This window comes from Oncorhynchus mykiss, chromosome 7 (assembly GCF_013265735.2).
Source record: "Oncorhynchus mykiss isolate Arlee chromosome 7, USDA_OmykA_1.1, whole genome shotgun sequence".
NCBI classification, from domain to species: domain Eukaryota; kingdom Metazoa; phylum Chordata; class Actinopteri; order Salmoniformes; family Salmonidae; genus Oncorhynchus; species Oncorhynchus mykiss.
This window is the reverse complement of record NC_048571.1, coordinates 89,885,008-89,911,628: the sequence shown is the minus strand read 5'-3', so window position 1 is coordinate 89,911,628 and position 26,621 is coordinate 89,885,008. Positions and strand designations below refer to the sequence as shown.

General features: G+C 50.6%; 1 protein-coding gene across 2 annotated transcripts in view; it reads left to right on the top strand.

Annotated features, from left to right (window-relative positions):
- Positions 1-25,057, top strand: part of hdac11 (histone deacetylase 11) — a 59,617-nt gene extending 34,560 nt beyond the window's left edge. For both annotated transcript variants that reach the window (XM_036984363.1, XM_036984361.1), the window contains exons 8-10: positions 548-644; positions 10,781-10,959; positions 24,309-25,057. In XM_036984363.1, coding sequence (XP_036840258.1) covers positions 548-644; positions 10,781-10,959; positions 24,309-24,575 — 543 coding nt within the window. In that variant the 3' untranslated portion in view covers positions 24,576-25,057. The remainder of the gene's footprint in view (positions 1-547; positions 645-10,780; positions 10,960-24,308) is intronic.
- The last annotated feature ends 1,564 nt before the right edge of the window (positions 25,058-26,621 follow it).

Sequence of the window (26,621 nt, the reverse complement as noted above, 5' to 3'; positions counted from 1 at the left end):
ATGAGTAGTGATGCTTCCATAGTGATGACAGCACAACAGACTGATGAGTAGAGATGCTTCCATAGTGATGACAGCACAACAGACTGAGTAGTGATGCATCCATAGTGATGACAGCACAACAGACTGATGAGTAGTCATGCTTCCCTAGGGATGACAGCACAACAGACTGAGTAGTGATGCTTCCATGGTGATGACAGCACAACAGACTGATGAGTAGTGATGCTTCCCTAGGGATGACAGCACAACAGACTGATGAGTAGTGATGCTTCCCTAGGGATGACAGCACAACAGACTGAGTAGTGATGCTTCCATGACAGCTTCCAGACACTAGTGGACAGATCGAGAAACAGAAGGATATGAAGAGTGATGGAGATGCGTTGACTTTTGGATGAGTGTCATTTTAACCGGAACGTCTTTGGACGGACAGCAACATTATTTAGCCCTCATCTCACCCTGTCACTCTGTCAGAAGGTAACATCATAATATCAGGGATGCTAAAGGGTCTCTGTGTAGAATGGCTCTGACATCACTTCCTCTTTCTGCCTAGGGGAACGGTCATGAGCGTGACTTCCTGGATGACAGACGTGTTTTCATCATGGATGTCTACAACCGATACATCTACCCTGGAGACGGATACGCAAAGAGTAAGATACCTCTAACCCTCTACAACCGATACATCTACCCTAGAGACGGATACGCAAAGAGTAAGATACCCCTAACCCTCTATAACCGATACATCTACCCTAGAGACGGATACGCAAAGAGTAAGATACCCCTAACCCTCTACAACCGATACATCTACCCTAGAGACGGATACGCAAAGAGTAAGATACCACTAACCTATGACACCTAACCCTCTATAACCGATACATCTACCCTAGAGACGGATACGCAAAGAGTAAGATACCACTAACCTATGACCCCTAACCCTCTATAACCGATACATCTACCCTAGAGACGGATATGCAAAGAGTAAGATACCACTAACCTATGACCCCTAACCCTCTATAACCGATACATCTACCCTAGAGACGGATATGCAAAGAGTAAGATACCACTAACCTATGACCCCTAACCCTCTACAACCGATACATCTACCCTAGAGACGGATACGCAAAGAGTAAGATACCACTAACCTATGAACCCTAACCCTCTACAACCGATACATCTACCCTAGAGACGGATACGCAAAGAGTAAGATACCACTAACCTATGACCCCTAACCCTCTACAACCGATACATCTACCCTAGAGACGGATACGCAAAGAGTAAGATACCACTAACCTATGACCCCTAACCCTCTACAACCGATCCATCTACCCTGGAGACGGATACGCAAAGAGTAAGATACCACTAACCTATGACCCCTAACCCTCTACAACCGATACATCTACCTTAGAGACGGATACGCAAAGAGTAAGATACCCCTAACCCTCTATAACCGATACATCTACCCTAGAGACGGATACGCAAAGAGTAAGATACCACTAACCTATGACCCCTAACCCTCTATAACCGATACATCTACCCTGGAGACGGATACGCAAAGAGTAAGATACCCCTAACCCTCTACAACCAATACATCTACCCTAGAGACGGATACGCAAAGAGTAAGATACCCCTAACCCTCTACAACCGATACATCTACCCTAGAGACGGATACGCAAAGAGTAAGATACCCCTAACCCTCTACAACCGATACATCTACCCTAGAGATGGATACGCAAAGAGTAAGATACCACTAACCTATGACCCCTAACCCTCTACAACCGATACATCTACCCTAGAGACGGATACGCAAAGAGTAAGATACCTCTAACCCTCTACAACCGATACATCTACCCTAGAGACGGATACGCAAAGAGTAAGATACCACTAACCTATGACCCCTAACCCTCTACAACCGATACATCTACCCTAGAGACGGATACGCAAAGAGTAAGATACCTCTAACCCTCTACAACCGATACATCTACCCTAGAGACGGATACGCAAAGAGTAAGATGCCCCTAACCCTCTACAACCGATACATCTACCCTAGAGACGAATACGCAAAGAGTAAGATACCCCTAACCCTCTACAACCGATACATCTACCCTAGAGACGGATACGCAAAGAGTAAGATACCACTAACCTATGACCCCTAACCCTCTACAACCGATACATCTACCCTAGAGACGGATACGCAAAGAGTAAGATACCCCTAACCCTCTATAACCGATACATCTACCCTAGAGACGGATACGCAAAGAGTAAGATACCACTAACCTATGAACCCTAACCCTCTACAACCGATACATCTACCCTAGAGACAGATACGCAAAGAGTAAGATACCCCTAACCCTCTATAACCGATACATCTACCCTAGAGACGGATACGCAAAGAGTAAGATACCACTAACCTATAACCCCTAACCCTCTATAACCGATACATCTACCCTGGAGACGGATACGCAAAGAGTAAGATACCCCTAACCCTCTACAACCAATACATCTACCCTAGAGACGGATACGCAAAGAGTAAGATACCCCTAACCCTCTACAACCGATACATCTACCCTAGAGACGGATACGCAAAGAGTAAGATACCCCTAACCCTCTACAACCGATACATCTACCCTAGAGACGGATACGCAAAGAGTAAGATACCACTAACCTATGACCCCTAACCCTCTACAACCGATACATCTACCCTAGAGACGGATACGCAAAGAGTAAGATACCCCTAACCCTCTACAACCGATACATCTACCCTAGAGACGGATACGCAAAGAGTAAGATACCCCTAACCCTCTACAACCGATACATCTACCCTAGAGACGGATACGCAAAGAGTAAGATACCACTAACCTATGACCCCTAACCCTCTACAACCGATACATCTACCCTAGAGACGGATACGCAAAGAGTAAGATACCACTAACCTATGACCCCTAATCCTCTACAACCGATACATCTACCCTAGAGACGGATACGCAAAGAGTAAGATACCACTAACCTATGACCCCCTAACCCTCTACAACCGATACATCTACCCTAGAGACGGATACGCAAAGAGTAAGATACCTCTAACCTATGACCCCTAACCCTCTACAACCAATACATCTACCCTGGAGACGGATACGCAAAGAGTAAGATACCTCTAACCCTCTACAACCGATACATCTACCCTAGAGACGGATACGCAAAGAGTAAGATACCTCTAACCCTCTACAACCGATACATCTACCCTAGAGACGGATACGCAAAGAGTAAGATACCACTAACCTATGACCCCTAACCCTCTACAACCGATACATCTACCCTAGAGACGGATATGCAAAGAGTAAGATACCACTAACCTATGACCCCTAACCCTCTACAACCGATACATCTACCCTAGAGACGGATACGCAAAGAGTAAGATACCTCTAACCCTCTACAACCGATACATCTACCCTAGAGACGGATACGCAAAGAGTAAGATACCACTAACCTATGAACCCTAACCCTCTACAACCGATACATCTACCCTAGAGACAGATACGCAAAGAGTAAGATACCCCTAACCCTCTATAACCGATACATCTACCCTAGAGACGGATACGCAAAGAGTAAGATACCACTAACCTATGAACCCTAACCCTCTACAACCGATACATCTACCCTAGAGACAGATACGCAAAGAGTAAGATACCCCTAACCCTCTACAACCGATACATCTACCCTAGAGACGAATACGCAAAGAGTAAGATACCCCTAACCCTCTACAACCGATACATCTACCCTAGAGACGGATACGCAAAGAGTAAGATACCACTAACCTATGACCCCTAACCCTCTACAACCGATACATCTACCCTAGAGACGGATACGCAAAGAGTAAGATACCCCTAACCCTCTATAACCGATACATCTACCCTAGAGACGGATACGCAAAGAGTAAGATACCACTAACCTATGAACCCTAACCCTCTACAACCGATACATCTACCCTAGAGACAGATACGCAAAGAGTAAGATACCCCTAACCCTCTATAACCGATACATCTACCCTAGAGACGGATACGCAAAGAGTAAGATACCACTAACCTATAACCCCTAACCCTCTATAACCGATACATCTACCCTGGAGACGGATACGCAAAGAGTAAGATACCCCTAACCCTCTACAACCAATACATCTACCCTAGAGACGGATATGCAAAGAGTAAGATACCCCTAACCCTCTACAACCGATACATCTACCCTAGAGACGGATACGCAAAGAGTAAGATACCCCTAACCCTCTACAACCGATACATCTACCCTAGAGACGGATACGCAAAGAGTAAGATACCACTAACCTATGACCCCTAACCCTCTACAACCGATACATCTACCCTAGAGACGGATACGCAAAGAGTAAGATACCCCTAACCCTCTACAACCGATACATCTACCCTAGAGACGGATACGCAAAGAGTAAGATACCCCTAACCCTCTACAACCGATACATCTACCCTAGAGACGGATACGCAAAGAGTAAGATACCACTAACCTATGACCCCTAACCCTCTACAACCGATACATCTACCCTAGAGACGGATACGCAAAGAGTAAGATACCACTAACCTATGACCCCTAATCCTCTACAACCGATACATCTACCCTAGAGACGGATACGCAAAGAGTAAGATACCACTAACCTATGACCCCCTAACCCTCTACAACCGATACATCTACCCTAGAGACGGATACGCAAAGAGTAAGATACCTCTAACCTATGACCCCTAACCCTCTACAACCAATACATCTACCCTGGAGACGGATACGCAAAGAGTAAGATACCTCTAACCCTCTACAACCGATACATCTACCCTAGAGACGGATACGCAAAGAGTAAGATACCTCTAACCCTCTACAACCGATACATCTACCCTAGAGACGGATACGCAAAGAGTAAGATACCACTAACCTATGACCCCTAACCCTCTACAACCGATACATCTACCCTAGAGACGGATATGCAAAGAGTAAGATACCACTAACCTATGACCCCTAACCCTCTACAACCGATACATCTACCCTAGAGACGGATACGCAAAGAGTAAGATACCTCTAACCCTCTACAACCGATACATCTACCCTAGAGACGGATACGCAAAGAGTAAGATACCCCTAACCCTCTATAACCGATACATCTACCCTAGAGACGGATACGCAAAGAGTAAGATACCACTAACCTATGAACCCTAACCCTCTACAACCGATACATCTACCCTAGAGACAGATACGCAAAGAGTAAGATACCCCTAACCCTCTATAACCGATACATCTACCCTAGAGACGGATACGCAAAGAGTAAGATACCACTAACCTATGAACCCTAACCCTCTACAACCGATACATCTACCCTAGAGACAGATACGCAAAGAGTAAGATACCCCTAACCCTCTACAACCGATACATCTACCCTAGAGACGAATACGCAAAGAGTAAGATACCCCTAACCCTCTACAACCGATACATCTACCCTAGAGACGGATACGCAAAGAGTAAGATACCACTAACCTATGACCCCTAACCCTCTACAACCGATACATCTACCCTAGAGACGGATACGCAAAGAGTAAGATACCCCTAACCCTCTATAACCGATACATCTACCCTAGAGACGGATACGCAAAGAGTAAGATACCACTAACCTATGAACCCTAACCCTCTACAACCGATACATCTACCCTAGAGACAGATACGCAAAGAGTAAGATACCCCTAACCCTCTATAACCGATACATCTACCCTAGAGACGGATACGCAAAGAGTAAGATACCACTAACCTATAACCCCTAACCCTCTATAACCGATACATCTACCCTGGAGACGGATACGCAAAGAGTAAGATACCCCTAACCCTCTACAACCAATACATCTACCCTAGAGACGGATACGCAAAGAGTAAGATACCCCTAACCCTCTACAACCGATACATCTACCCTAGAGACGGATACGCAAAGAGTAAGATACCCCTAACCCTCTACAACCGATACATCTACCCTAGAGACGGATACGCAAAGAGTAAGATACCACTAACCTATGACCCCTAACCCTCTACAACCGATACATCTACCCTAGAGACGGATACGCAAAGAGTAAGATACCCCTAACCCTCTACAACCGATACATCTACCCTAGAGACGGATACGCAAAGAGTAAGATACCCCTAACCCTCTACAACCGATACATCTACCCTAGAGACGGATACGCAAAGAGTAAGATACCACTAACCTATGACCCCTAACCCTCTACAACCGATACATCTACCCTAGAGACGGATACGCAAAGAGTAAGATACCACTAACCTATGACCCCTAATCCTCTACAACCGATACATCTACCCTAGAGACGGATACGCAAAGAGTAAGATACCACTAACCTATGACCCCCTAACCCTCTACAACCGATACATCTACCCTAGAGACGGATACGCAAAGAGTAAGATACCTCTAACCTATGACCCCTAACCCTCTACAACCAATACATCTACCCTGGAGACGGATACGCAAAGAGTAAGATACCTCTAACCCTCTACAACCGATACATCTACCCTAGAGACGGATACGCAAAGAGTAAGATACCTCTAACCCTCTACAACCGATACATCTACCCTAGAGACGGATACGCAAAGAGTAAGATACCACTAACCTATGACCCCTAACCCTCTACAACCGATACATCTACCCTAGAGACGGATATGCAAAGAGTAAGATACCACTAACCCTCTACAACCGATACATCTACCCTAGAGACGGATACGCAAAGAGTAAGATACCTCTAACCCTCTACAACCGATACATCTACCCTAGAGACGGATACGCAAAGAGTAAGATACCCCTAACCCTCTATAACCGATACATCTACCCTAGAGACGGATACGCAAAGAGTAAGATACCACTAACCTATGAACCCTAACCCTCTACAACCGATACATCTACCCTAGAGACAGATACGCAAAGATTAGGATACCCCTAACCCTCTATAACCGATACATCTACCCTAGAGACGGATACGCAAAGAGTAAGATACCACTAACCTATGACCCCTAACCCTCTATAACCGATACATCTACCCTGGAGACGGATACGCAAAGAGTAAGATACCCCTAACCCTCTACAACCGATACATCTACCCTAGAGACGGATACGCAAAGAGTAAGATACCACTAACCTATGACCCCTAACCCTCTACAACCGATACATCTACCCTAGAGACGGATACGCAAAGAGTAAGATACCACTAACCTATGACCCCTAACCCTCTACAACCGATACATCTACCCTAGAGACGGATACGCAAAGAGTAAGATACCTCTAACCCTCTACAACCGATACATCTACCCTAGAGACGGATACGCAAAGAGTAAGATACCCCTAACCCTCTACAACCGATACATCTACCCTAGAGACGAATACGCAAAGAGTAAGATACCCCTAACCCTCTACAACCGATACATCTACCCTAGAGACGGATACGCAAAGAGTAAGATACCACTAACCTATGACCCCTAACCCTCTACAACCGATACATCTACCCTAGAGACGGATACGCAAAGAGTAAGATACCTCTAACCCTCTACAACCGATACATCTACCCTAGAGACGGATACGCAAAGAGTAAGATACCCCTAACCCTCTATAACCGATACATCTACCCTAGAGACGGATACGCAAAGAGTAAGATACCTCTAACCTATGACCCCTAACCCTCTACAACCGATACATCTACCCTAGAGACGGATACGCAAAGAGTAAGATACCACTAACCTATGACCCCCTAACCCTCTACAACCGATACATCTACCCTAGAGACGGATACGCAAAGAGTAAGATACCTCTAACCCTCTACAACCGATACATCTACCCTAGAGACGGATACGCAAAGAGTAAGATACCTCTAACCCTCTACAACCAATACATCTACCCTAGAGACGGATACGCAAAGAGTAAGATACCTCTAACCCTCTACAACCGATACATCTACCCTAGAGACGGATACGCAAAGAGTAAGATACCACTAACCTATGACCCCTAACCCTCTACAACCGATACATCTACCCTAGAGACGGATATGCAAAGAGTAAGATACCACTAACCCTCTACAACCGATACATCTACCCTAGAGACGGATACGCAAAGAGTAAGATACCTCTAACCCTCTACAACCGATACATCTACCCTAGAGACGGATACGCAAAGAGTAAGATACCCCTAACCCTCTATAACCGATACATCTACCCTAGAGACGGATACGCAAAGAGTAAGATACCACTAACCTATGAACCCTAACCCTCTACAACCGATACATCTACCCTAGAGACAGATACTCAAAGAGTAAGATACCCCTAACCCTCTATAACCGATACATCTACCCTAGAGACGGATACGCAAAGAGTAAGATACCACTAACCTATGACCCCTAACCCTCTATAACCGATACATCTACCCTGGAGACGGATACGCAAAGAGTAAGATACCCCTAACCCTCTACAACCAATACATCTACCCTAGAGACGGATACGCAAAGAGTAAGATACCCCTAACCCTCTACAACCGATACATCTACCCTAGAGACGGATACGCAAAGAGTAAGATACCACTAACCTATGACCCCTAACCCTCTACAACCGATACATCTACCCTAGAGACGGATACGCAAAGAGTAAGATACCCCTAACCCTCTACAACCAATACATCTACCCTAGAGACGGATACGCAAAGAGTAAGATACCCCTAACCCTCTACAACCGATACATCTACCCTAGAGACGGATACGCAAAGAGTAAGATACCACTAACCTATGACCCCTAACCCTCTACAACCGATACATCTACCCTAGAGACGGATACGCAAAGAGTAAGATACCTCTAACCCTCTACAACCGATACATCTACCCTAGAGACGGATACGCAAAGAGTAAGATACCACTAACCTATGACCCCCTAACCCTCTACAACCGATACATCTACCCTAGAGACGGATACGCAAAGAGTAAGATACCTCTAACCCTCTACAACCGATACATCTACCCTAGAGACGGATACGCAAAGAGTAAGATACCACTAACCTATGACCCCTAACCCTCTACAACCGATACATCTACCCTAGAGACGGATACGCAAAGAGTAAGATACCACTAACCTATGACCCCTAACCCTCTACAACCGATACATCTACCCTAGAGACGGATACGCAAAGAGTAAGATACCTCTAACCCTCTACAACCGATACATCTACCCTAGAGACGGATACGCAAAGAGTAAGATACCCCTAACCCTCTACAACCGATACATCTACCCTAGAGACGGATACGCAAAGTGTAAGATACCACTAACCTATGACCCCTAACCCTCTATAACCGATACATCTACCCTGGAGACGGATACGCAAAGAGTAAGATACCCCTACCCCTCTACAACCAATACATCTACCCTAGAGACGGATACGCAAAGAGTAAGATACCCCTAACCCTCTACAACCGATACATCTACCCTAGAGACGAATACGCAAAGAGTAAGATACCCCTAACCCTCTACAACCGATACATCTACCCTAGAGACGGATACGCAAAGAGTAAGATACCTCTAACCCTCTACAACCGATACATCTACCCTAGAGACGGATACGCAAAGAGTAAGATACCCCTAACCCTCTATAACCGATACATCTACCCTAGAGACGGATACGCAAAGAGTAAGATACCTCTAACCTATGACCCCTAACCCTCTACAACCGATACATCTACCCTAGAGACGGATACGCAAAGAGTAAGATACCACTAACCTATGACCCCCTAACCCTCTACAACCGATACATCTACCCTAGAGACGGATACGCAAAGAGTAAGATACCTCTAACCCTCTACAACCGATACATCTACCCTAGAGACGGATACGCAAAGAGTAAGATACCACTAACCTATGACCCCTAACCCTCTACAACCAATACATCTACCCTAGAGACGGATACGCAAAGAGTAAGATACCACTAACCTATGACCCCTAACCCTCTACAACCAATACATCTACCCTAGAGACGGATACGCAAAATGATCTCCATATTGTTTTTTTGGGGTACTAAATTGGATATTGTGTTTTGATATGTGTACGAGGCCACTGGACCATGAAATCAATAGTGGTTCGATAATATTCTTATAGTTTGTTGCTGTATAGAGAAGTGGTTTTATTTTTGTGTCCCACAGGGGGCAGACTCTGACCTGTCCCACTCTGCTGCCTAAAGAGATTTCTCTGCTCTGACTCTCTACCCCTCTACATGAAGACTATTCTCATTCTGTCCCTCTCAAACAAACCCTCTCCATACCTGCTGGAAAAATGTGTGTATGTGTGTGTGTCGGTGCAAAAAGTGTGTGTGTGTTGGACCTGTACAGTTGATTTATTTCAGGAGGTTAAATCAGTGTCTCATTATTCTGTTGTACTTTCAAAACAAATGTAAAATAGTTTAATTCATAACACATTTAAAGTAGTCTAATTCATAACACATTTAAAATATAAATAAGTATAACAGGCATGAAATGACTTGGGTTCTTGGGCACTATGGGTTCTATAAGCACTATGGGCTCTATCAATGGAAACAGGATGCACCTGAGCTCAATTTCGAATCTCATAGCAAGGGGTCTGAATACAATACTTTCCGAATGCACTGTACATTGTTGTGTTTCCCGGGGCGATTAAATGTAAGGTACTAGGGGACGGAGGACCTGTCTGTCTACCTGTCTGTCTACCTGTCTGTCTATGTCTCTCTCAGGAGCCATAAAGCGTAAGGTGGAGCTGGACTGGGGGACAGAGGATGATGAGTACCTCCAGAAGGTAGAGCTCCACTCGGAGGGTGCTCTCAATGAGGTCCGGCCTGACATCATAGTATACAACGCCGGGACAGACATCCTAGACGGAGACCCCCTGGGAGGGCTGGCTATCTCACCACAGGTAGGGTTGGTAGGGGACTGGCTATTTCACCACATGTAGGGTTGGTAGGGGACTGGCTATTTCACCACATGTAGTGTTGGTAGGGGACTGGCTATCTCACCACTGGTAGTGTTGGTAGGGGACTGGCTATCTCACCACTGGTAGGGTTGGTAGGGGACTGGCTATCTCACCACTGGTAGGGTTGGTAGGGGACTGGCTATCTCAACACTGGTAGGGTTGGTAGGGGACTGGCTATCTCACCACTGGTAGGGGACTGGCTATCTCAACACTGGTAGGGTTGGTAGGGGACTGGCTATCTCACCACTGGTAGTGTTGGTAGGGGACTGGCTATCTCACCACTGGTAGGGTTGGTAGGGGACTGGCTATCTCACCACATGTAGGGTTGGTAGGGGACTGTCTATCTCACCACTGGTAGGGTTGGTAGGGGACTGGCCATCTCACCACTGGTAGGGTTGGTAGGGGACTGGCTATCTCACCACTGGTAGGGGACTGGCTATCTCACCACTGGTAGTGTTGGTAGGGGACTGGCTATCTCACCACTGGTAGGGTTGGTAGGGGACTGGCTATCTCACCACAGGTAGGGTTGGTAGGGGACTGGCTATCTCACCACTGGTAGTGTTGGTAGGGGACTGGCTATCTCACCACTGGTAGTGTTGGTAGGGGACTGGCTATCTCACCACTGGTAGTGTTGGTAGGGGACTGGCTATCTCACCACATGTAGGGTTGGTAGGGGACTGTCTATCTCACCACTGGTAGTGTTGGTAGGGGACTGGCTATCTCACCACAGGTAGGGTTGGTAGGGGACTGGCTATCTCACCACATGTAGGGTTGGTAGGGGACTGGCTATCTCACCACATGTAGGGTTGGTAGGGGACTGTCTATCTCACCACTGGTAGTGTTGGTAGGGGACTGGCTATCTCACCACAGGTAGGGTTGGTAGGGGACTGGCTATCTCACCACTGGTAGTGTTGGTAGGGGACTGGCTATCTCACCACTGGTAGTGTTGGTAGGGGACTGGCTATCTCACCACTGGTAGGGTTGGTAGGGGACTGGCTATCTCACCACATGTAGGGTTGGTAGGGGACTGTCTATCTCACCACTGGTAGTGTTGGTAGGGGACTGGCTATCTCACCACTGGTAGGGGACTGGCTATCTCAACACTGGTAGTGTTGGTAGGGAACTGTCTATCTCACCACTGGTAGGGGACTGGCTATCTCACCACTGGTAGTGTTGGTAGGGGACTGTCTATCTCACCACTGGTAGGGTTGGTAGGGGACTGGCTATCTCACCACTGGTAGGGGACTGGCTATCTCACCACTGGTAGGGGACTGGCTATCTCACCACTGGTAGTGTTGGTAGGGGACTGTCTATCTCACCACTGGTAGGGTTGGTAGGGGACTGGCTATCCCACCACTGGTAGGGGACTGGCTATCTCACCACTGGTAGGGTTGGTAGGGGACTGGCTATCTCACCACTGGTAGTGTTGGTAGGGGACTGGCTATCTCACCACTGGTAGGGTTGGTAGGGGACTGCCTATCTCACCACTGGTAGGGGACTGGCTATCTCAACACTGGTAGTGTTGGTAGGGGACTGTCTATCTCACCACTGGTAGGGGACTGGCTATCTCACCACTGGTAGTGTTGGTAGGGGACTGTCTATCTCACCACTGGTAGGGTTGGTAGGGGACTGGCTATCTCACCACTGGTAGGGGACTGGCTATCTCACCACTGGTAGGGGACTGGCTATCTCACCACTGGTAGTGTTGGTAGGGGACTGGCTATCTCACCACTGGTAGGGTTGGTAGGGGACTGGCTATCCCACCACTGGTAGGGGACTGGCTATCTCACCACTGGTAGTGTTGGTAGGGGACTGGCTATCTCACCACTGGTAGTGTTGGTAGGGGACTGGCTATCTCACCACATGTAGGGTTGGTAGGGGACTGTCTATCTCACCACTGGTAGTGTTGGTAGGGGACTGGCTATCTCACCACTGGTAGTGTTGGTAGGGGACTGGCTATCTCACCACTGGTAGGGTTGGTAGGGGACTGGCTATCTCACCACATGTAGGGTTGGTAGGGGACTGTCTATCTCACCACTGGTAGTGTTGGTAGGGGACTGGCTATCTCACCACTGGTAGGGGACTGGCTATCTCAACACTGGTAGTGTTGGTAGGGAACTGTCTATCTCACCACTGGTAGGGGACTGGCTATCTCACCACTGGTAGTGTTGGTAGGGGACTGTCTATCTCACCACTGGTAGGGTTGGTAGGGGACTGGCTATCTCACCACTGGTAGGGGACTGGCTATCTCACCACTGGTAGGGGACTGGCTATCTCACCACTGGTAGTGTTGGTAGGGGACTGTCTATCTCACCACTGGTAGGGTTGGTAGGGGACTGGCTATCCCACCACTGGTAGGGGACTGGCTATCTCACCACTGGTAGGGTTGGTAGGGGACTGGCTATCTCACCACTGGTAGTGTTGGTAGGGGACTGGCTATCTCACCACTGGTAGGGTTGGTAGGGGACTGCCTATCTCACCACTGGTAGGGGACTGGCTATCTCAACACTGGTAGTGTTGGTAGGGGACTGTCTATCTCACCACTGGTAGGGGACTGGCTATCTCACCACTGGTAGTGTTGGTAGGGGACTGTCTATCTCACCACTGGTAGGGTTGGTAGGGGACTGGCTATCTCACCACTGGTAGGGGACTGGCTATCTCACCACTGGTAGGGGACTGGCTATCTCACCACTGGTAGTGTTGGTAGGGGACTGTCTATCTCACCACTGGTAGGGTTGGTAGGGGACTGGCTATCCCACCACTGGTAGGGGACTGGCTATCTCACCACTGGTAGGGTTGGTAGGGGACTGTCTATCTCACCACTGGTAGGGTTGGTAGGGGACTGGCTATCTCACCACAGGTAGGGTTGGTAGGGGACTGGCTATCTCACCACTGGTAGGGTTGGTAGGGGACTGGCTATCTCACCACTGGTAGGGTTGGTAGGGGACTGGCTATCTCACCACAGGTAGGGTTGGTAGGGGACTGTCTATCTCACCACTGGTAGTGTTGGTAGGGGACTGGCTATCTCACCACTGGTAGGGTTGGTAGGGGACTGGCTATCTCACCACTGGTAGTGTTGGTAGGGGACTGGCTATCTCACCACTGGTAGTGTTGGTAGGGGACTGGCTATCTCACCACTGGTAGGGGACTGTCTATCTCACCACTGGTAGGGTTGGTAGGGAACTGTCTATCTCACCACTGGTAGGGTTGGTAGGGGACTGTCTATCTCACCACTGGTAGGGGACTGGCTATCTCACCACTGGTAGTGTTGGTAGGGGACTGTCTATCTCACCACTGGTAGGGTTGGTAGGGGACTGGCTATCTCACCACTGGTAGGGGACTGGCTATCTCACCACTGGTAGGGGACTGGCTATCTCACCACTGGTAGTGTTGGTAGGGGACTGTCTATCTCACCACTGGTAGGGTTGGTAGGGGACTGGCTATCCCACCACTGGTAGGGGACTGGCTATCTCACCACTGGTAGGGTTGGTAGGGGACTGGCTATCCCACCACTGGTAGTGTTGGTAGGGGACTGGCTATCTCACCACTGGTAGGGTTGGTAGGGGACTGGCTATCTCAACACTGGTAGGGTTGGTAGGGGACTGGCTATCTCAACACTGGTAGGGTTGGTAGGGGACTGGCTATCTCACCACATGTAGGGTTGGTAGGGGACTGTCTATCTCACCACTGGTAGGGTTGGTAGGGGACTGGCTATCTCACCACTGGTAGGGTTGGTAGGGGACTGGCTATCTCACCACTGGTAGGGGACTGGCTATCTCACCACTGGTAGGGGACTGGCTATCTCACCACTGGTAGTGTTGGTAGGGGACTGTCTATCTCACCACTGGTAGGGTTGGTAGGGGACTGGCTATCCCACCACTGGTAGGGGACTGGCTATCTCACCACTGGTAGGGTTGGTAGGGGACTGGCTATCTCACCACTGGTAGTGTTGGTAGGTGACTGGCTATCTCACCACTGGTAGGGTTGGTAGGGGACTGGCTATCTCAACACTGGTAGGGTTGGTAGGGGACTGGCTATCTCACCACATGTAGGGTTGGTAGGGGACTGTCTATCTCACCACTGGTAGGGTTGGTAGGGGACTGGCTATCTCACCACTGGTAGGGTTGGTAGGGGACTGGCTATCTCACCACTGGTAGGGGACTGGCTATCTCACCACTGGTAGTGTTGGTAGGGGACTGGCTATCTCACCACTGGTAGGGTTGGTAGGGGACTGGCTATCTCACCACAGGTAGGGTTGGTAGGGGACTGGCTATCTCACCACTGGTAGTGTTGGTAGGGGACTGGCTATCTCACCACTGGTAGTGTTGGTAGGGGACTGGCTATCTCACCACTGGTAGTGTTGGTAGGGGACTGGCTATCTCACCACATGTAGGGTTGGTAGGGGACTGTCTATCTCACCACTGGTAGTGTTGGTAGGGGACTGGCTATCTCACCACAGGTAGGGTTGGTAGGGGACTGGCTATCTCACCACATGTAGGGTTGGTAGGGGACTGGCTATCTCACCACATGTAGGGTTGGTAGGGGACTGTCTATCTCACCACTGGTAGTGTTGGTAGGGGACTGGCTATCTCACCACAGGTAGGGTTGGTAGGGGACTGGCTATCTCACCACTGGTAGTGTTGGTAGGGGACTGGCTATCTCACCACTGGTAGTGTTGGTAGGGGACTGGCTATCTCACCACTGGTAGGGTTGGTAGGGGACTGGCTATCTCACCACATGTAGGGTTGGTAGGGGACTGTCTATCTCACCACTGGTAGTGTTGGTAGGGGACTGGCTATCTCACCACTGGTAGGGGACTGGCTATCTCAACACTGGTAGTGTTGGTAGGGGACTGTCTATCTCACCACTGGTAGGGGACTGTCTATCTCACCACTGGTAGTGTTGGTAGGGGACTGTCTATCTCACCACTGGTAGGGTTGGTAGGGGACTGGCTATCTCACCACTGGTAGGGGACTGGCTATCCCACCACTGGTAGGGGACTGGCTATCTCACCACTGGTAGGGTTGGTAGGGGACTGTCTATCTCACCACTGGTAGGGTTGGTAGGGGACTGGCTATCTCACCACAGGTAGGGTTGGTAGGGGACTGGCTATCTCACCACTGGTAGGGTTGGTAGGGGACTGGCTATCTCACCACTGGTAGGGTTGGTAGGGGACTGGCTATCTCACCACAGGTAGGGTTGGTAGGGGACTGTCTATCTCACCACTGGTAGTGTTGGTAGGGGACTGGCTATCTCACCACTGGTAGGGTTGGTAGGGGACTGGCTATCTCACCACTGGTAGTGTTGGTAGGGGACTGGCTATCTCACCACTGGTAGTGTTGGTAGGGGACTGGCTATCTCACCACTGGTAGGGGACTGTCTATCTCACCACTGGTAGTGTTGGTAGGGGACTGGCTATCTCACCACTGGTAGGGTTGGTAGGGGACTGGCTATCTCAACACTGGTAGGGTTGGTAGGGGACTGGCTATCTCACCACATGTAGGGTTGGTAGGGGACTGTCTATCTCACCACTGGTAGGGTTGGTAGGGGACTGGCTATCTCACCACTGGTAGGGTTGGTAGGGGACTGGCTATCTCACCACTGGTAGGGGACTGGCTATCTCACCACTGGTAGGGGACTGGCTATCTCACCACTGGTAGTGTTGGTAGGGGACTGTCTATCTCACCACTGGTAGGGTTGGTAGGGGACTGGCTATCCCACCACTGGTAGGGGACTGGCTATCTCACCACTGGTAGGGTTGGTAGGGGACTGGCTGTCTCACCACTGGTAGTGTTGGTAGGTGACTGGCTATCTCACCACTGGTAGGGTTGGTAGGGGACTGGCTATCTCAACACTGGTAGGGTTGGTAGGGGACTGGCTATCTCACCACATGTAGGGTTGGTAGGGGACTGTCTATCTCACCACTGGTAGGGTTGGTAGGGGACTGGCTATCTCACCACTGGTAGGGTTGGTAGGGGACTGGCTATCTCACCACTGGTAGGGGACTGGCTATCTCACCACTGGTAGTGTTGGTAGGGGACTGGCTATCTCACCACTGGTAGGGTTGGTAGGGGACTGGCTATCTCACCACAGGTAGGGTTGGTAGGGGACTGGCTATCTCACCACTGGTAGTGTTGGTAGGGGACTGGCTATCTCACCACTGGTAGTGTTGGTAGGGGACTGGCTATCTCACCACTGGTAGTGTTGGTAGGGGACTGGCTATCTCACCACATGTAGGGTTGGTAGGGGACTGTCTATCTCACCACTGGTAGTGTTGGTAGGGGACTGGCTATCTCACCACAGGTAGGGTTGGTAGGGGACTGGCTATCTCACCACATGTAGGGTTGGTAGGGGACTGGCTATCTCACCACATGTAGGGTTGGTAGGGGACTGTCTATCTCACCACTGGTAGTGTTGGTAGGGGACTGGCTATCTCACCACAGGTAGGGTTGGTAGGGGACTGGCTATCTCACCACTGGTAGTGTTGGTAGGGGACTGGCTATCTCACCACTGGTAGTGTTGGTAGGGGACTGGCTATCTCACCACTGGTAGGGTTGGTAGGGGACTGGCTATCTCACCACATGTAGGGTTGGTAGGGGACTGTCTATCTCACCACTGGTAGTGTTGGTAGGGGACTGGCTATCTCACCACTGGTAGGGGACTGGCTATCTCAACACTGGTAGTGTTGGTAGGGGACTGTCTATCTCACCACTGGTAGGGGACTGGCTATCTCACCACTGGTAGTGTTGGTAGGGGACTGTCTATCTCACCACTGGTAGGGTTGGTAGGGGACTGGCTATCTCACCACTGGTAGGGGACTGGCTATCCCACCACTGGTAGGGGACTGGCTATCTCACCACTGGTAGGGTTGGTAGGGGACTGTCTATCTCACCACTGGTAGGGTTGGTAGGGGACTGGCTATCTCACCACAGGTAGGGTTGGTAGGGGACTGGCTATCTCACCACTGGTAGGGTTGGTAGGGGACTGGCTATCTCACCACTGGTAGGGTTGGTAGGGGACTGGCTATCTCACCACAGGTAGGGTTGGTAGGGGACTGTCTATCTCACCACATGTAGGTTTGGTAGGGGACTGGCTATCTCACCACTGGTAGGGTTGGTAGGGGACTGGCTATCTCACCACTGGTAGGGTTGGTAGGGGACTGGCTATCTCACCACTGGTAGGGTTGGTAGGGGACTGGCTATCTCACCACAGGTAGGGTTGGTAGGGGACTGGCTATGTCACCATGTAGTGTTGGTAGGGGACTGTCTATCTCACCACTGGTAGGGTTGGTAGGGGACTGGCTATGTCACCACTGGTAGTGTTGGTAGGGGACTGGCTATCTCACCACTGGTAGGGGACTGGCTATCTCACCACTGGTAGTGTTGGTAGGGGACTGGCTATCTCACCACTGGTAGGGTTGGTAGGGGACTGGCTATCTCACCACTGGTAGTGTTGGTAGGGGACTGGCTATCTCACCACTGGTAGTGTTGGTAGGGGACTGGCTATCTCACCACTGGTAGGGGACTGGCTATCTCACCACTGGTAGTGTTGGTAGGGGACTGGCTATCTCACCACTGGTAGGGGACTGGCTATCTCACCACTGGTAGGGTTGGTAGGGGACTGGCTATCTCACCACTGGTAGTGTTGGTAGGGGACTGGCTATCTCACCACTGGTAGGGTTGGTAGGGGACTGGCTATCTCACCACTGGTAGTGTTGGTAGGGGACTGGCTATCTCACCACTGGTAGTGTTGGTAGGGGACTGGCTATCTCACCACTGGTAGTGTTGGTAGGGGACTGGCTATCTCACCACTGGTAGGGTTGGTAGGGGACTGGCTATCTCACCACATGTAGGGTTGGTAGGGGACTGGCTATCTCACCACTGGTAGGGGACTGGCTATCTCAACACTGGTAGTGTTGGTAGGGGACTGTCTATCTCACCACTGGTAGGGGACTGGCTATCTCACCACTGGTAGTGTTGGTAGGGGACTGTCTATCTCACCACTGGTAGGGTTGGTAGGGGACTGGCTATCTCACCACTGGTAGGGGACTGGCTATCCCACCACTGGTAGGGGACTGGCTATCTCACCACTGGTAGGGTTGGTAGGGGACTGTCTATCTCACCACTGGTAGGGTTGGTAGGGGACTGGCTATCTCACCACAGGTAGGGTTGGTAGGGGACTGGCTATCTCACCACTGGTAGGGTTGGTAGGGGACTGGCTATCTCACCACTGGTAGGGTTGGTAGGGGACTGGCTATCTCACCACAGGTAGGGTTGGTAGGGGACTGTCTATCTCACCACTGGTAGTGTTGGTAGGGGACTGGCTATCTCACCACTGGTAGGGTTGGTAGGGGACTGGCTATCTCACCACTGGTAGTGTTGGTAGGGGACTGGCTATCTCACCACTGGTAGTGTTGGTAGGGGACTGGCTATCTCACCACTGGTAGGGGACTGTCTATCTCACCACTGGTAGTGTTGGTAGGGGACTGGCTATCTCACCACTGGTAGGGTTGGTAGGGGACTGGCTATCTCAACACTGGTAGGGTTGGTAGGGGACTGGCTATCTCACCACATGTAGGGTTGGTAGGGGACTGTCTATCTCACCACTGGTAGGGTTGGTAGGGGACTGGCTATCTCACCACTGGTAGGGTTGGTAGGGGACTGGCTATCTCACCACTGGTAGGGGACTGGCTATCTCACCACTGGTAGTGTTGGTAGGGGACTGTCTATCTCACCACTGGTAGGGTTGGTAGGGGACTGGCTATCCCACCACTGGTAGGGGACTGGCTATCTCACCACTGGTAGGGTTGGTAGGGGACTGGCTATCTCACCACTGGTAGTGTTGGTAGGTGACTGGCTATCTCACCACTGGTAGGGTTGGTAGGGGACTGGCTATCTCAACACTGGTAGGGTTGGTAGGGGACTGGCTATCTCACCACATGTAGGGTTGGTAGGGGACTGTCTATCTCACCACTGGTAGGGTTGGTAGGGGACTGGCTATCTCACCACTGGTAGGGTTGGTAGGGGACTGGCTATCTCACCACTGGTAGGGGACTGGCTATCTCACCACTGGTAGTGTTGGTAGGGGACTGGCTATCTCACCACTGGTAGGGTTGGTAGGGGACTGGCTATCTCACCACAGGTAGGGTTGGTAGGGGACTGGCTATCTCACCACTGGTAGTGTTGGTAGGGGACTGGCTATCTCACCACTGGTAGTGTTGGTAGGGGACTGGCTATCTCACCACTGGTAGTGTTGGTAGGGGACTGGCTATCTCACCACATGTAGGGTTGGTAGGGGACTGTCTATCTCACCACTGGTAGTGTTGGTAGGGGACTGGCTATCTCACCACAGGTAGGGTTGGTAGGGGACTGGCTATCTCACCACATGTAGGGTTGGTAGGGGACTGGCTATCTCACCACATGTAGGGTTGGTAGGGGACTGTCTATCTCACCACTGGTAGTGTTGGTAGGGGACTGGCTATCTCACCACAGGTAGGGTTGGTAGGGGACTGGCTATCTCACCACTGGTAGTGTTGGTAGGGGACTGGCTATCTCACCACTGGTAGTGTTGGTAGGGGACTGGCTATCTCACCACTGGTAGGGTTGGTAGGGGACTGGCTATCTCACCACATGTAGGGTTGGTAGGGGACTGTCTATCTCACCACTGGTAGTGTTGGTAGGGGACTGGCTATCTCACCACTGGTAGGGGACTGGCTATCTCAACACTGGTAGTGTTGGTAGGGGACTGTCTATCTCACCACTGGTAGGGGACTGGCTATCTCACCACTGGTAGTGTTGGTAGGGGACTGTCTATCTCACCACTGGTAGGGTTGGTAGGGGACTGGCTATCTCACCACTGGTAGGGGACTGGCTATCCCACCACTGGTAGGGGACTGGCTATCTCACCACTGGTAGGGTTGGTAGGGGACTGTCTATCTCACCACTGGTAGGGTTGGTAGGGGACTGGCTATCTCACCACAGGTAGGGTTGGTAGGGGACTGGCTATCTCACCACTGGTAGGGTTGGTAGGGGACTGGCTATCTCACCACTGGTAGGGTTGGTAGGGGACTGGCTATCTCACCACAGGTAGGGTTGGTAGGGGACTGTCTATCTCACCACTGGTAGGGTTGGTAGGGGACTGGCTATCTCACCACTGGTAGTGTTGGTAGGGGACTGGCTATCTCACCACATGTAGGTTTGGTAGGGGACTGGCTATCTCACCACTGGTAGGGTTGGTAGGGGACTGGCTATCTCACCACTGGTAGGGTTGGTAGGGGACTGGCTATCTCACCACTGTTAGGGTTGGTAGGGGACTGGCTATCTCACCACAGGTAGGGTTGGTAGGGGACTGGCTATGTCACCATGTAGTGTTGGTAGGGGACTGTCTATCTCACCACTGGTAGGGTTGGTAGGGGACTGGCTATGTCACCACTGGTAGTGTTGGTAGGGGACTGGCTATCTCACCACTGGTAGGGGACTGGCTATCTCACCACTGGTAGTGTTGGTAGGGGACTGGCTATCTCACCACTGGTAGGGTTGGTAGGGGACTGGCTATCTCACCACTGGTAGTGTTGGTAGGGGACTGGCTATCTCACCACTGGTAGTGTTGGTAGGGGACTCGCTATCTCACCACTGGTAGGGGACTGGCTATCTCACCACTGGTAGTGTTGGTAGGGGACTGGCTATCTCACCACTGGTAGGGGACTGGCTATCTCACCACTGGTAGGGTTGGTAGGGGACTGGCTATCTCACCACTGGTAGTGTTGGTAGGGGACTGGCTATCTCACCACTGGTAGTGTTGGTAGGGGACTGGCTATCTCACCACTGGTAGGGTTGGTAGGGGACTGGCTATCTCACCACATGTAGGGTTGGTAGGGGACTGGCTATCTCACCACTGGTAGGGGACTGGCTATCTCAACACTGGTAGTGTTGGTAGGGGACTGTCTATCTCACCACTGGTAGGGGACTGGCTATCTCACCACTGGTAGTGTTGGTAGGGGACTGTCTATCTCACCACTGGTAGGGTTGGTAGGGGACTGGCTATCTCACCACTGGTAGGGGACTGGCTATCCCACCACTGGTAGGGGACTGGCTATCTCACCACTGGTAGGGTTGGTAGGGGACTGTCTATCTCACCACTGGTAGGGTTGGTAGGGGACTGGCTATCTCACCACAGGTAGGGTTGGTAGGGGACTGGCTATCTCACCACTGGTAGGGTTGGTAGGGGACTGGCTATCTCACCACTGGTAGGGTTGGTAGGGGACTGGCTATCTCACCACAGGTAGGGTTGGTAGGGGACTGTCTATCTCACCACTGGTAGGGTTGGTAGGGGACTGGCTATCTCACCACTGGTAGTGTTGGTAGGGGACTGGCTATCTCACCACATGTAGGTTTGGTAGGGGACTGGCTATCTCACCACTGGTAGGGTTGGTAGGGGACTGGCTATCTCACCACTGGTAGGGTTGGTAGGGGACTGGCTATCTCACCACTGGTAGGGTTGGTAGGGGACTGGCTATCTCACCACAGGTAGGGTTGGTAGGGGACTGGCTATCTCACCACTGGTAGTGTTGGTAGGGGACTGGCTATCTCACCACTGGTAGTGTTGGTAGGGGACTGGCTATCTCACCACTGGTAGGGGACTGGCTATCTCACCACTGGTAGTGTTGGTAGGGGACTGGCTATCTCACCACTGGTAGGGTTGGTAGGGGACTGGCTATCTCACCACTGGTAGGGGACTGGCTATCTCACCACTGGTAGTGTTGGTAGGGGACTGGCTATCTCACCACTGGTAGGGTTGGTAGGGGACTGGCTATCTCACCACTGGTAGTGTTGGTAGGGGACTGGCTATCTCACCACTGGTAGGGGACTGGCTATCTCACCACATGTAGGTTTGGTAGGGGACTGGCTATCTCACCACTGGTAGGGTTGGTAGGGGACTGGCTATCTCACCACTGGTAGGGGACTGGCTATCTCACCACTGGTAGTGTTGGTAGGGGACTGGCTATCTCACCACTGGTAGGGTTGGTAGGGGACTGGCTATCTCACCACTGGTAGGGTTGGTAGAGGACTGGCTATCTCAACACTGGTAGGGTTGGTAGGGGACTGGCTATCTCACCACTGGTAGGGTTGGTAGGGGACTGGCTATCTCACCACTGGTAGGGTTGGTAGGGGACTGGCTATCTCACCACATGTAGGGTTGGTAGGGGACTGGCTATCTCACCACTGGTAGGGTTGGTAGGGGACTGGCTATCTCACCACTGGTAGGGGACTGGCTATCTCACCACTGGTAGTGTTGGTAGGGGACTGTCTATCTCACCACTGGTAGGGTTGGTAGGGGACTGGCTATCTCACCACTGGTAGTGTTGGTAGGGGACTGGCTATTTCACCACTGGTAGGGTTGGTAGGGGACTGGCTATCTCACCACTGGTAGGGTTGGTAGGGGACTGGCTATCTCACCACTGGTAGTGTTGGTAGGGGACTGGCTATTTCACCACTGGTAGTGTTGGTAGGGGACTGGCTATCTCACCACTGGTAGGGTTGGTAGGGGACTGGCTATCTCACCACTGGTAGTGTTGGTAGGGGACTGGCTATTTCACCACTGGTAGGGTTGGTAGGGGACTGGCTATCTCACCACTGGCAGGGGACTGGCTATCTCAACACTGGTAGGGTTGGTAGGGGACTGTCTATCTCACCACTGGTAGGGTTGGTAGGGGACTGGCTATCTCACCACATGTAGGGTTGGTAGGGGACTGTCTATCTCAACACTGGTAGGGTTGGTAGGGGCTGTCTATCTCACCACTGGTAGTGTTGGTAGGGGACTGGCTATCTCAACACTGGTAGGGTTGGTAGGGGACTGGCTATCTCACCACATGTAGGTTTGGTAGGGGAGTCAGTCTTTCCATTCCCTGAGATGGTAATCACTTGTTCTTTAAACCCTCCAGTCCAGCTGTCCTCATTGTCATGTCTCCACCTCTCCCCCCTGAGGGGGGGTGTGTATTTGGGGGGACTGTCCAGATGTCTCCTTCCACCTGGCAACGCTGGGGTTAATGTCTGTGAATAGAGGGGAAAGGGAAGCATGGGGGCAGAGAGGAGTAGAAACACAGAGCTCCCGTCCCTCAGGGGAAAGGGTGTGGAATGATTCTACCATAATATGACGTCATGGAGCGTTTCCTCATCCTCATAGCTTTGGGTTGTTATTGTGCACTAAGATTAAATGTCAAAGACAAAATGATGAAACCGTTTTCTAGAGGCTGTCTAGACTCAAACTGAGGCTTAAATGCTCCTCTCTTCTAGGGCATCATAAAGAGGGATGAAATAGTGTTCCGGGCAGCACGAAGGAGAGGGATTCCCATCCTGATGGTGACATCTGGTGGATACCAGAAGAAGACTGCTCGCATCATCGCTGACTCCATCATCAACTTGCGACGCCAGGGCCTGATTGGAGGGAATGAGGATGGGGAGGTGGCAGAGGAGTGTGTGGGCGGAGTCCCCCTCGTGATGAGCAGCTCTGACTCCTCCCCTTCCTCTGTGTCAACAGGACCAGCCCCCAACACCATCTGACTGGAACTGAACATGAGTTGGATCTTAGGGTCCAGAGATTCTCCTGGAACCGTAGGACACTAGAGGAAAAATATTATGCTCGGGAATAGAGTGCCTTTTCAGACTTCCCCACGATCTTACTGATGCCCAAGGTGACTGTGGCAGGGGTCGGTAAGGGTACAAGGTTGGTCGGGTAGCCTAGTGGTTAAGAGTGTTTGGCCAGTAATTTGAATCCCTGAGCTGGCTAGGTGAAAAATCTACCGATGTGCCCTCGAGCAAAGCACTTAACACTAGTTGCTCCTGTAAGTCTATGGATAACAGTGTCTGTTAAATTACTAAAATGTAAATGTCTGAGACATTCTGTAGTGGTACGGGTTGTTTTGAGACATTCTGTAGTGGTACAGGGTTGGACTGAGACATTCTGTAGTGGTACAGGGTTGGACTGAGACATTCTGTAGTGGTTCGGGGTTGGACTGAGACATTCTGTAGTGGTATGGGGTTGGACTGAGACATTCTGTAGTGGTTCGGGGTTGGACTGAGACATTCTGTAGTGGTACAGGGTTGGACTGAGACTATCTGTAGTGGTACGGGGTTGGACTGAGACATTCTGTAGTGGTTCGGGGTTGGACTGAGACATTCTGTAGTGGTACAGGGTTGGACTGAGACATTCTGTAGTGGTTCGGGGTTGGACTGAGACATTCTGTAGTGGTACGGGGTTGGTCTGAGACATTCTGTTGTGCTATGGGGTTGGTCTGAGACATTCTGTAGTGGTACGGGGTTGGTCTGAGACATTCGGTAGTGGTTCGGGGTTGGTCTGAGACATTCTTTAGTGGTACAGGGTTGGTCTGAGACATTCTGTAGTGCTACGGGGTTGGTCTGAGACATTCTGTTGTGGTTCGGGGTTGGTCTGAGACATTCTGTAGTGGTTCGGGGTTGGTCTGAGACATTCTGTAGTGGTTCGGGGTTGGTCTGAGACATTCTGTAGTGGTACGGGGTTGGTCTGAGACATTCTGTAGTGGTACGGGGTTGGTCTGAGACATTCTGTAGTGGTTCGGGGTTGGTCTCAGACATTCTGTAGTGGTACGGGGTTGGTCTCAGACATTCTGTAGTGGTACGGGGTTGGTCTGAGACATTCTGTAGTGGTACGGGGTTGGTCTGAGACATTCTGTAGTGGTTTGGGGTTGGTCTCAGACATTCTGTAGTGGTTCGGGTTGGTCTGAGACATTCTGTAGTGGTTCGGGGTTGGTCTGAGACATTCTGTAGTGGTTCGGGGTTGGTCTGAGACATTCTGTAGTTCTACGGGGTTGGTCTGAGACATTCGGTAGTGGTTCGGGGTTGGTCTGAGACATTCTGTAGTGGTACAGGGTTGGACTGAGACATTCTGTAGTGGTTCGGGGTTGGACTGAGACATTCTGTAGTGGTACGGGGTTGGACTGAGACATTCTGTAGTGGTTCGGGGTTGGACTGAGACATTCTGTAGTGGTACAGGGTTGGACTGAGACTATCTGTAGTGGTACGGGGTTGGACTGAGACATTCTGTAGTGGTTCGGGGTTGGACTGAGACATTCTGTAGTGGTACAGGGTTGGACTGAGACATTCTGTAGTGGTTCGGGGTTGGACTGAGACATTCTGTAGTGGTACGGGGTTGGTCTGAGACATTCTGTTGTGCTATGGGGTTGGTCTGAGACATTCTGTAGTGGTACGGGGTTGGTCTGAGACATTCGGTAGTGGTTCGGGGTTGGTCTGAGACATTCTTTAGTGGTACAGGGTTGGTCTAAGACATTCTGTAGTGCTACGGGGTTGGTCTGAGACATTCTGTTGTGGTTCGGGGTTGGTCTGAGACATTCTGTAGTGGTTCGGGGTTGGTCTGAGACATTCTGTAGTGGTTCGGGGTTGGTCTGAGACATTCTGTAGTGGTACGGGGTTGGTCTGAGACATTCTGTAGTGGTACGGGGTTGGTCTGAGACATTCTGTACTGGTTCGGGGTTGGTCTCAGACATTCTGTAGTGGTACGGGGTTGGTCTCAGACATTCTGTAGTGGTACGGGGTTGGTCTGAGACATTCTGT